The 11,719-nt window shown below is 35.0% G+C and overlaps 5 protein-coding genes across 5 annotated transcripts; 3 read left to right on the top strand and 2 right to left on the bottom strand.

Annotated features, from left to right (window-relative positions):
* Positions 1–260: 260 nt before the first annotated feature.
* On the top strand, positions 261–1,986 carry LOC9307370. Its single transcript, XM_002871254.2, has 4 exons — positions 261–690; positions 800–1,029; positions 1,128–1,229; positions 1,333–1,986. The coding sequence occupies exons 1-4, from the start codon at positions 653–655 to the stop codon at positions 1,404–1,406; spliced, it is 444 nt and encodes a 147-aa protein (XP_002871300.2). The 5' UTR covers positions 261–652; the 3' UTR covers positions 1,407–1,986.
* Positions 1,987–2,938: 952 nt separating this feature from the next.
* Positions 2,939–5,623, top strand: LOC9307371. Its single transcript, XM_021023239.1, has 3 exons — positions 2,939–4,048; positions 4,132–4,448; positions 4,672–5,623. Exons 1-3 carry the CDS (start codon positions 3,424–3,426, stop codon positions 5,443–5,445), a joined length of 1,716 nt encoding a protein of 571 aa, XP_020878898.1. The 5' UTR covers positions 2,939–3,423; the 3' UTR covers positions 5,446–5,623.
* A 143-nt stretch (positions 5,624–5,766) lies between these two features.
* Positions 5,767–8,841, top strand: LOC9307372 (replication protein A 70 kDa DNA-binding subunit B). The gene is made up of 10 exons (XM_002871256.2): positions 5,767–6,024; positions 6,291–6,440; positions 6,532–6,684; positions 6,780–6,957; positions 7,046–7,316; positions 7,407–7,634; positions 7,711–7,934; positions 8,010–8,170; positions 8,273–8,393; positions 8,488–8,841. Exons 1-10 carry the CDS (start codon positions 5,897–5,899, stop codon positions 8,686–8,688), a joined length of 1,815 nt encoding a protein of 604 aa, XP_002871302.1. The 5' UTR covers positions 5,767–5,896; the 3' UTR covers positions 8,689–8,841.
* A 3-nt stretch (positions 8,842–8,844) lies between these two features.
* LOC9307373 (glycerophosphodiester phosphodiesterase GDPD6) lies at positions 8,845–10,687 on the bottom strand. Its single transcript, XM_002873290.2, has 7 exons — positions 10,562–10,687; positions 10,302–10,483; positions 10,045–10,228; positions 9,774–9,958; positions 9,466–9,684; positions 9,233–9,388; positions 8,845–9,138 (listed from the first exon to the last, which is right to left on the bottom strand). The coding sequence occupies exons 1-7, from the start codon at positions 10,572–10,574 to the stop codon at positions 8,959–8,961; spliced, it is 1,119 nt and encodes a 372-aa protein (XP_002873336.1). The 5' UTR covers positions 10,575–10,687; the 3' UTR covers positions 8,845–8,958.
* Positions 10,688–10,911: 224 nt separating this feature from the next.
* Positions 10,912–11,680, bottom strand: LOC9309405 (mitochondrial import receptor subunit TOM5 homolog). The gene is made up of 2 exons (XM_002873291.2): positions 11,507–11,680; positions 10,912–11,151 (listed from the first exon to the last, which is right to left on the bottom strand). Exons 1-2 carry the CDS (start codon positions 11,591–11,593, stop codon positions 11,074–11,076), a joined length of 165 nt encoding a protein of 54 aa, XP_002873337.1. The 5' UTR covers positions 11,594–11,680; the 3' UTR covers positions 10,912–11,073.
* Positions 11,681–11,719: the final 39 nt, after the last annotated feature.

The raw sequence follows: 11,719 nt of genomic DNA on the forward strand, positions 1-11,719 counted from the left end.
CAATTCAAAGATTTGTGAACATGGACAAATTATTCTGCAGTGAAAAATATTAAAATATATCCATGTTCTTTATTTTTGTTTAATTTTTTGATTATTATAACCTTTTTTATTTTATGTTTCTTGGCTTTCTTTGGTTTTGAGTTTTTGTGATTTCGAACTATAAATTCCCTCGATTGGTGAAAAGAGTTTCTGATCTGATGTGTTTCTACAATTAATCTTGATTTATCCTCTGTTTTTTTTTTTTTTTTTTTAATCTGGAATCAATTTTTTTTTTCAAGAAGATCTCTGCTTAGAAGATTTTACAAATATTTGATTGTTTCCCTAAAAAGAACTTGAGAATTTTGTTGTTAAACTATTATTTCATGAGATGTTCTCAAATATTACGAGATTATAATAGGGATTATGTTGATTAAACCCATCGTCTTATGATGCTTTTGTTGAAAAATCCTTAGATTCAAAAAAATTGTTAGGCATGATCTGTTATATATAAATCATGATTTAACTCAATTGTTTTGCTTTGATGATTCTAGGATGCATCCAAATTTACGATTGATGAAAACTATTATACATTAATGCCGATTTTATTCGATTTTTTTTTGTCACACAGGGACCTTGTAACGTATGTGGGGTTATCGGCTTTGAGGATTTCATTATGACTTGTTTCAGATGCAGAGAAGTCAGAGAACACATGTACATGATGACTTTCGTTTCTTGTATATCTTTTTTTGTAGAATACTCTTTTACATGATTATGATTATCATTCTTTAATTCAATGGATGTTTCTCTTTTGTGTTTACAGTTATTGCGCAGCAGTCTGTTTACGATCTGTCCCCGATATGTGGTTATGTCAAGAGTGCAGATCCTCAACTCGCGTATTACAGATATCGGATCATGTGAACAACTCAACTAATAGCGGTAGGAAAGAGATTTCTACGCCGGTTCTTCATCATAATACTTCGAATGGCGGCTTGAGACTTCATCCGCCTCCTCATGGACTTATGTTGCTGGCACAATCATGTCCTAATAAAGGTGATATATATATAAAGTTTTTGTTTATGTTTACTTAAGTAGTCTGTTCAGGATTATTGAACTAATCTACATGAGGTGCCTAATTTTGTTTTTGATAGCTTCTTTGGTGTCCAATGATACATCTCCAATCAAGAAACGGCGACCACAATTTTTGGCTTTTCCTTCTCCGAAAAGAAAACGTAGGACGCTTCGGCTTGCAGGTGAAACCACAATTTGTATTTGATTCAATTTTCTGTTAGAAAGTGAGATTATGATATTGTGCTTATGTTTTATTTTGTGGTTTTCTTTGGTTTATGTTTGTAGAAGAAGATATTGAAGAAACTAAACGTCAAAGACCTCAAAGTTCACATCCTTGTGTATTTCATCAAATTGATTAAGACATTTGTGTTAACTTCTCCTGAGCCTCTTTGCTTGAGTTTCTTAAGTGAGTGCATCTGTAACTATGATTATTAGGGCTTCATTTTACTTGGATATCAAGTTATTTATAAGCTATGTAAGATTGGACTTTGCTGACATATGTGACTTGCTCACATTGACATTCCTTCTTTCTTAGTTTGTATCCTGTCTATAAATCATTGTTATGATATCCCTCATATTTTCTATGTTTAATGCAGAAAATTTGTATTTAGTTTAGCATTTTTTATTGGTGAGCTCCCGTATGATGTGTAGAATCTGTTGATTTGCCAAAGAAAATGATGATTTGATTTGCTACGAATTAAACAATCAATACATGTTCCCAGCATTTGAATTTTTCTGGATTTAATATTTTTCACTTTAAATGATATAATCTGATTCTGAATTTTAAATTATCCCGCGATTTTTAAGATGACCGTTATAAGTTGACATTTTCATATTTGGCTATAAAAACAAGACACATAAATTTTTGATTTTAAACTTTGAATTTTGCGGGATTTAAAAATGTATTTTTACGTTAAGTAACGAAATCTAATTTAACTATCCCACAGTTTTTTAAAATGATCCTTATAAGAACAAGACACGTCAAATTTAGATTTTAAATTTTAAAATTAATTTATTAAATTCTAAAAAGTAAAAAAACGTATCATCACAAACCAATTTAAAATACTATATAATCACTTAGTTTAATAGTGTGTCAATGAAATTTATTGCGACTTTACAGTAATTTCTTGTAATTATTGATTTTGTTATAGCAGTTGGGATTTTCATGAAAAAGTTAAACTATTTTCTTTACCTAATATAAACTTTTTTGAAATTTAGTTATTTATGAGCTTTATTATACATTTTTTACTCTTCCGTTCTTTTATAAGTGATGTTTTAGGAGAATGCACACAGATTAAGAAATCATTTAATTTTTGTTTATTTCTAAACTAAAACATCATTTATTATTTTAATTTTTGTTTATTTCTAAACTAAAACATCATTTAAACATAAATAGTCAATTAGCTCTCACACATTAGTACATGAATGGAATGGTGGTGAATCTAAAACTTATTGTTTTAAGTTCTACAAAATAAATGAGTTAATTTACAAATAAAAGTTAATTTAGTTGATAGAAAAACATGTAAGTTATTAAGAAAATATCAATAGAAGTTTGAGTTATTAGTAAAATAGTGTTTTTTTTTTTACCAAACAGGCTGCAAATAAAGCTCAAAGTAATTTTGAAGATGTGTAAGCCGAGATACTTGATAAATCAGTGACCGATTGAATAACAACACTTTTCTTGGTAAAAGAAAACAATACCGAACCGAATGGAGATGTTATATGGTTTACGTTTTTCTAAAACCGATCAATTGGAAACCAAATAAACCGATGCAAACCGGATGAAATTGATAGTCATCGATATTCGATATTGACCCTTTTACAAAAAAGAAAATAGAAATTCCGGTAACCCAGGTTTACAAAAAAAAAAAAAAAAAAAAAAAAAAAAAAAAAAAAAAAAATTCCGGTAACCCTTGGTAGCTCGTACGGCTTCTTCACAAAATTGCCGGCCTATGAAGATCATTTCCTTCATTTAATCATCCAGAGTCCAGATTCTTCATTGCTGTACTCACAAAGCTCCAAAGTCTTGTTCTTTGCTTCTTTGTCTTTAATTACTGCTCATGACTATCTCTCTCATGGAAAAGTCGAAGCCTTTTTCTGCGTTTCTCTAATGGGTATTGCTAAGTACTTCGATTTCCGCGTAGTTGAAGTTTGAGAATTTTGGTTTGTTCTCTGATAGTTTAACTTTGGTGGGTAGCTTTTATTTGCTTTTTATAGCTTCGTTCTTCGAAATTGAAGCCTGAGCTTTTGATTCTCAAGCTTAGTATGAGTTCGTTTGAATTAATGGAGATGTTTTCGATGAGCTTTAATGTTTATGTAGTTGGATTGGAGAGGATCCAAGTGCTCTTTTGATTGTTGAGGACGAAGAGAGAAGAAATGGATCTATGGTTAATCGCAGCTACTGCTGCTACAGGATATATAACCAAGCATTTGCAAAATGTATCAAAAGGTAAATCTTCGTCTGAAGATTTGACTAATGTGAAGCTAGAGTCTCCGAGATACTTGGCTAGTAATGTAGTAAGAGTCAAGAAACCAAAAGAAGAAAACTTTGAGGATTGCTTTAATGGGGAAACTCTTGATCTATATGAATGTGGCAATGCATATAAAGTGGAAGTAGATTCGAGTAATGAGGAGAATTTGGGATATCATGATGAGATTCGTTCAGGTTCTTTTGGGAACAGAGCGTTTCTTAGGAGGAATCAGCGTCTTATCAAGCCTTTTTCTTTGGAGAAAAGTGTAATGTCTCGGTTACATAGAGAGAAAGTGTCCATGGAGGAATATATGCGTAGTCTGTTTCCATCACCTTGTGGTTCAGTTTCGAGGCCCTTGCTTGTCACTGATGGTACAAAAGTAATTAGCAAGAAAACTGGAGATTCTGTTAGCCAGCAAGTTCCGGAATGCGGGATTCCTCAGCTTAGGAAGTTGGAATCTTCACTTCTCTACGCTAAGAGGGGAGTTGGAAATGCTAAGAGCGCGAGTAGAGGATCTGATAATGGGATTGGTAGAATTCTTGCTCTCTTTTTAAAATGTTAGATTTGTTTATACTGACAAAGGAGAAGACTTAACATGTTATCTTTTTTTCAGGATCAAATGATGCAGTGTTGCTGCTTTGCGTTGGGATTTCAATTGGGATAATGTCATCATTTGTAGCAAACCAAACCGAACTAAACAAAGTCAGAGCAGAGTCAAAGCAGACAGAGAATTTGGTAAAAGAGTTTGAAGATGAGCTCAAGAGAAAAGACTCATTGACAGTGAAAGATGATTTACACAATGGTGAAAAGAGAGTAGAGAATTCAGAATCTGTAAGTAAAATTGAAGCAGAACTTGAAGCTGAACTTGAAAGGCTGGAGATCAACATGACTTCCTCCAACATTGAAACAAAACTCTCAGATGTCTTTGAGGTGAGTTTCATACTCTAGCTTTTGCTCTTTCCTTTGCTTTCACTGAATCATTGTCTCATTCTGGTCGATCATGTCTGTTCAATCTGGAAGTTATCCCGCAGCACTAATGATCCTGTTTTCTCCATATATGAAAATTGAGCTAAACAGATATTTGATCATAAGAGTAGCTATTGTTTAAACATCTATAGAAGTCCAGCTTGTTAATTGTTTCTCAACTCTGCAGCTGGAGCCAGAGTTTGAAGTAGAATTTGCGCAGGGCGTGCTGATAGATGATCAGGTTGAAAGGCAGCGTTTTGATGAAACCGGGTCCAACCAGGAATGGAGTAGCAATTCCACACCTGAATCAGGAAACTATATAGTCTCACCTCGTGAGTTAAGCTTGCGTCTGCTTGGAGTTATCAATTCACGTTATGAAAAACGTATAAAAGAACTTGACAAAGCCTTACAAGAGAGTCAGATGAAAGTGGAGCAGCTGGTCATAGAATCAGAGGAAAAGAAGAAACCATTGTCAAGGATTTGGGAAACCAATGAAGTGATGAAATACAAGAGAGACTCAAATCTTCCAGTTTCTGTAGCTGATACCGAGAAGAATCATAATCCTCCTGCAGAGATCCAGCCTCTGGTTATGAATATAGAAGGGGAAGCACTTGATGCATTCAATGAATCTTACGAGGAACTGATGGATATTAACGACTATTCAGAAGAAGATTATTTACAATGTGAGATGCAGGAGAATGAGCGGCAAGAAGAATTGTCTTTGACGAGCAAAAGCTCACCTTGGAGCCATAAAGATTACATAAAGGATTCTTCAAGAACTTCAGAGGATGTGAATTTCTCCATACTGCAAGATCTACTTGGTCTGAGTGACGAAGAAGAAGATGAGATGGAGAAGCATCTGATAAAGCAGATTGTTGAGAAAACAAAGCAAGGATCGTCTGCTGTGTTTAATGCACAGAAGATGCTATTTCTCATGGAAGAAACAGAACAAAATCTATAAAAAAAAAAAAAAAGCATTTACTCAAATTCTTATCATTTATGATGAAAGTATTACACGTCTCTAGTTAGTGTTTGTGTGTGTAGATATGCAAAGATTGGTGTAACTTTCCATGTCAGATCTAAACAAACTGAAAAAAGAAGAAGATGTTTTGTCAAATTCAATGTATATATCTTAAGAACAGTGTCAAAGCTAAGATGTGATAAGCTACAGTAGTAGTAACTAGTAAGCTTTGAAACCTGCTAGAGGCGTCAGAGGGTTTGAGAGAAGGCGCCAAAAAACAGAAAGCGATACGAGAAGAAGCGGTGAAGTTTTGAAAAGAAGAGAAGAAAAATCGGCGGGAATCATAAACCAAAAAACTAATAGCTCCCGCGCAAATATTTCTTTTACAAAAGCCATTTTGCTTCCCTTTTGTTCCTGTGAATTCTATAGACCTAGAGACTTAGAGAGAGAGATGGAGAACTCAGTGACCCAAGATGGTATCGCGACAGTTTTATCGAATCAATCCCTTGATTCTTCCTCTGTTCGACCCGAAATCGTCGTTCAAGTCGTGGATCTTAAGCCTGTCGGAAATCGATATACGTAAGTTTCGATCTGGATTTTGTAAGCATCGATCTGGGTTCTTCTGATATGTTTAGAACAAACTTTTTTATGGTTATAAATTAGGGTTAGAGATCTGGGTTTTGTTAGAATCTTACCAAGTCTCAGTTTTCTTTAGATTTGGATATAATACTGTTTATTTTTTGTTATAATTTGGATCTAATTTTAGGGCTATGTGTTTAGCTTTTATCAAATTCAATCTTAATTGGTTCCATGAAGTATCTTTGACATGTGATTTTGGTTATCAGGTTTAATGCCAATGATGGAAATATGAAGATGAAAGCAATGCTACCAGCGACTTTGACATGTGAAATTATCTCTGGAAAGATTCAGAATCTGGGTCTGGTTCGTCTCCTTGATTATACCGTCAATGATATTCCAGGCAAATCAGAAGAAAAGTAATAATACTAATCTCTTATGCTACTTTGATGATCAAAGATCTTCAAGTAAACTGAAACTAATCTTTGTTTTCTTTATTTGCCACTTCAGATATATGCTTATAACAAAATGTGAGGCCGTTGCCTCTGCACTTGACTCAGAGATTAAGGCGGAGATTAAAGCTTCCACAGGCATAACGTTGAAACCTAAGCAGGAGTTTGTTGCCAAATCAGCTTCACAGATAATCAATGAGCAAAGGGGAAAGTAAGTGAATCTTCTTCTTTTTAACTTCTTTGATTCATATTCTTTGTAATTGTTGTTATGAATGTTGCTTAAACAAGTCTCTGTGGTTTTTGTAGTGCTGCACCAGCTGCAAGAATGGCTATGACTAGAAGGGTTCATCCTCTTGTGTCTTTGAACCCTTATCAAGGAAGTTGGACTATTAGAGTTCGTGTCACTAACAAAGGAGTCATGAGAACTTACAACAACGCCAGAGGAGAAGGATGTGTGTTTAATGTGGAACTCACTGATGAGGAAGTAAGACTAATCTATGAATTCTATGTCTCTTGATTATTGTCTTAGACTCTATGTGGTTATTGATTTTTATTTATTTATGGAAATCCAGGGAACACAGATTCAGGCAACAATGTTTAACGCAGCTGCAAGGAAGTTTTATGACAGATTCGAGATGGGAAAGGTTTACTATATATCCAGGGGATCGCTTAAGCTTGCTAATAAGCAGTTCAAGACAGTTCAGAACGATTATGAGATGACTCTAAACGAGAATTCTGAGGTTGAAGAAGCTAGTAATGAAGAAATGTTTACTCCTGAAATTAAATTCAACTTTGTACCCATTGATGAGTTGGGTACATACGTGAATCAGAAAGACCTTATTGGTAAGAGCTGTTTCTTATATAGAACTCTTCTTATTGGTAAACATTGGTTTATGATGATAATTAGTGACTTTAATGTTATTTCATTTCCAGATGTTATCGGTGTTGTTCAATGTGTTTCTCCTACCATGAGCATTAGAAGGAAGAATGACAATGAGATGATCCCAAAGAGGGATATAACTTTGGCTGATGAGTCAAAGAATACTGTTGTGGTGTCCCTTTGGAATGATTTGGCAACTGGCATAGGCCAAGAACTGCTAGACATGGCTGATAATCACCCTGTTATCGCGATTAAGTCTCTCAAAGTTGGAGATTTTCAAGGTAAATCTATCGTTTTCATTTTAGAGAAAATAAGCATTTTGTCGAGTTGGGTGCTGATGTAAACCTGCTTTTCTAGGTGTTTCATTGTCAACTATCAGCAGAAGCAATGTGGTGATAAATCCTGATTCTCCAGAAGCTAAGAAGTTGAAATCTTGGTATGATGCTGAAGGGAAAGAGACATCTATGTCTGCTATTGGCTCTGGAATGAGTTCTTCTGCCAACAATGGATCAAGATCCATGTATTCTGATAGAGTTTTTCTCTCTCACATCACAAGCAACCCCTCTTTAGGCGAGGAAAAGGTACTAAAACACTTTTACATATTAAGCTCTGGTAGAAAGAAAAGTTGATTTATGCGTCTCGTATATGTGTTGCAGCCTGTATTCTTTAGTATTAGAGCTTACATAAGCTTCATCAAGCCAGACCAGACAATGTGGTACCGTGCTTGCAAGACCTGTAACAAGAAAGTGACTGAGGCAATGGACTCTGGCTATTGGTGTGAAGGTTGTCAGAAAAAGGATCAAGAATGCAGTTTAAGGTAAGATGATAGTGAGATTCATAAAAACCTCACTAAATAATAGATATTAGATCTTGTTTTGTTGTGTTCCTCTTTAATCATGTGTACTTAATGTGTGATCAGGTATATAATGGCGGTGAAAGTCTCTGATTCAACAGGTGAAACTTGGTTTTCTGCATTCAATGATGAAGCAGAGAAGATTATTGGCTGCACAGCTGATGAACTCAATAATCTAAAATCAGAGGTAAGAAAACTAAAACCATATAAAACAATTGGAACACATTCCTATTTCTCCATGTTCTGATTTACGATACGATGTTATGTTTGGTTTTTGCCAGGAAGGTGAAGTGAATGAGTTTCAGACAAAACTGAAAGAAACTACTTGGTCATCTCATCTCTTCAGGATTAGTGTTTCTCAGCAAGAGTATAACAGTGAGAAGAGACAGAGGATAACTGTAAGAGGTGTTTCTCCAATTGACTTTGCAGCTGAAACAAGATTATTGCTCCAAGACATTTCCAAGAAAAAGACATCTCAGTAATTCTAACCTTTTAACATCTTTTGTCTGGCTTTTGTTGAACTAAAACTCCCAAACTTTGTAAGTTTTTCTACAGTCGGTTAAATTGGTTCATGCCATTAAAGAATTGACTTTGTAAGTGTTCCCACAATCAATTCAGAGAGCCGTTGGGATTAAGTAGAGGCAAAATAATATTAAATTGAAGAAAATGGAAAAATCCATGGTTTAAAAAAAATCCTAAGAGAACATGAACTAGCTTAATAAGAAAGAAAAAAATCAAATTCAATAGGGGATTCACTGTTGCTGAGGCAAAGGAGACTTCAATTCCTGGTAATTGTGTAGACTTCCAGTGAAATCAGTGAACAAACCATCAACACCAATCTTATTGAGCCAATAATCATACTCTAGATAAGGGTCTTGATTAAACTCTAAATGCAGAAACTGGTTCTCATTACGGTATGTGTATGGATGGACCTAGCAAAAACATTATACAACGTGAAGTTTAATAAAACAAATCAATGTTGATAGCTAGAGAGTAGAGACAGAAGTTTTAGTCCTACACACAAACCTGAAGATTACGTGAATGTGCTCTCGCAACTAAATCTGTTGGTGTCATGAGACGGTTATTGTTCACAGGAACAATTGTGTCTTTCCATGGACCAATCCCAATTACATATGGTTTAATGTAATCCAAATATGCGTCTGATGTGATCTCTGCGTAAGTCTGCATTCACATTCATAACCTTATGTATAAGCAATTTTGACATAATGAGAAAGGAAAAAAATGAATATATAAAAGACCTTATTAGTGTCTTCGGTAAGAATAGTGACATCATCGATCAAGAACAATTTTGGTGAGTCTGTCATGCTTGAAATGTAAACTAGCGAAGTTGCTGCAAAAGACTGAATAAATATTGGCTGTTTTAACCAATCTTCAGACATATATGAGCCTTTGTATCCATATTTCTCCAAAGTTTCCACAAATTTATCTTCAAATTTTTTACCATCCGCCCATTTCACCTGCAGAAGTTTCCATACAGAGTAAAACATCCTCTCCATTTGTTATCATTAGTGACAAAAAGTTGAAGCTATGATTATGGTTTGCTTACTTGCTGATTTATAAAAACCGGATTCTTGATCTCTGGATATATCCCAACTACTCTAGGTGCATCCAATGCTATCGAAATATACTCGTCGAAGGTAATAATCGGGAATTTACCATTGTATTGTTGATCCCTGAAAGGATACCTCTGCTTTGCACCAAGTGTTTTCAGCTCTTTGAGAGTAAAATCAACTGTTCTTGAAATGTTCAATCCCATAGTTAAAATTTGAAAAAAATGAATTATACCAAACAAATGTTAATGGAGTGTTATTAGTTACCAGTGAAGAAGCCGGTCATGTTCATTCCTTGGACTTCATAAGTCCTCTTACGGTCTGCAAACTCCTTATGGTCTGCAACATCGGTTGTATTATCCAGATTAACATCGTGGTGACATATAAGTACACCGTCTTTGGAAGACAAAATATCTGTTTCAATGAAATCTGCACCCTCCTCAATGGCCCTCTGCCATCAAAACAACCTTGTGAAACCAGACAAAATTAGTGTAAAGGTAGAAACTTTTGTGTAGATCTAATACCATATATGCAGGAGCAGTTTCTTCAGGCAACTCTCCGTTTGATCCTCTGTGTGCAAGGTTATATGGACGAGAAGTCTGAAGCGATTTCTTGGTAGCATGTTTTTCTTCACTTGGGAGACGATACAATGGCCTTGAGGCACAATTAGCAACCAACAATGACAGTAAAAGCAATGGTAGAAAATCTGCAAAAATTATAACAAAAATTGCTTAAACAAAGAATCAACTTATAGACATAGAAACAATGGAGATTTGACACTTACACTTGAAGACCATGACTGAATTGAGCTAGAAAAATTCCTCCAACGACCAAACTGCAAGCATCCAACATTTATATAGATAGACCAGCTTATCTTTAGAAGATTTAGCCAAAAAATCGTAACAACCCAATCGCCATAAGAATATTCCACTGAGAAATCTAGTATGCCACTTGTTTAGTTTGCAGCTTATCGTTGTTTGAAAGAATATTCTTCTATTCACAAGTTTTGAAAGAAAGCATCTTTGCTCTTTTGATCCTTTGTTAATTTACTTATGAACATGCTAAAATTCAATCGCACTTTGTAAAACATCTCTGGTTGAATGAAATAGTAGATGATAAATTGCAATTCAGAAGTGGTTGTGAATGAAAAATAAACTCTTTATAGCATATAATAAAATCCCAAGACACAAAGCTTGATCATATCACATTGATGAAATCGGAAACATGAAGACCAGTTCTAGAGAAATACAAGAGTTTTGAGAAAGTGAAAACTAAGCGAGGCTCTTTCATCTTTGATCAGACTGCCATGAGATCACCATAGCTCCGCATGAGAAAGACTCCTCCTGCAAACATCCCAAGTGCTCGAAGAAGTTTCTGCAACCAAAAAGAAATTCGTATGAGAATGTTTCCAATAGAGAGATTCCGATCCAAATACTTCAAAGGCATCCACTTGTGATTGATAAACCCTAAATCTCAGAGAGATCCAAACATTCCCAAATTCCCATTCGAACACACAATTCCATAAGAACGACAAAAGAATCAAATTGTACGCGCTCAATTTGGAAACCCTAAACCGAAATTCAAAACCGCTGTAGAACTCCTTAAATTCAGTCGAGGACCTATGATCTAATCATGAAACATACAAGAGAATCGAGACTTCGATATTCAATTGAGAATCAACTCGGAATTAAACGACAGAGAGAACCAGAGAGAAGGTAGGATAGTTTACCATGTTCACGGCCCATTTTTGTTCGTCGTGAACCTCAGAGTGCCAGAAAGCTTTAAGCTTGTCGAGTGAGACAACATTGTTCACCATTGTTGCTGCTAAAAATCGAAACTTTGATCGTCTGGTCTCGGAGACTAGGGTTTTTAAACGTCGAATTTGGGATCGGGAAATTAGTCGGTCACTTCCAATTATCTTTGTTAAGGGTTTAGGGTTCTG

This window comes from Arabidopsis lyrata (assembly GCF_000004255.2).
Source record: "Arabidopsis lyrata subsp. lyrata unplaced genomic scaffold ARALYscaffold_6, whole genome shotgun sequence".
NCBI lineage: Eukaryota > Viridiplantae > Streptophyta > Magnoliopsida > Brassicales > Brassicaceae > Arabidopsis > Arabidopsis lyrata.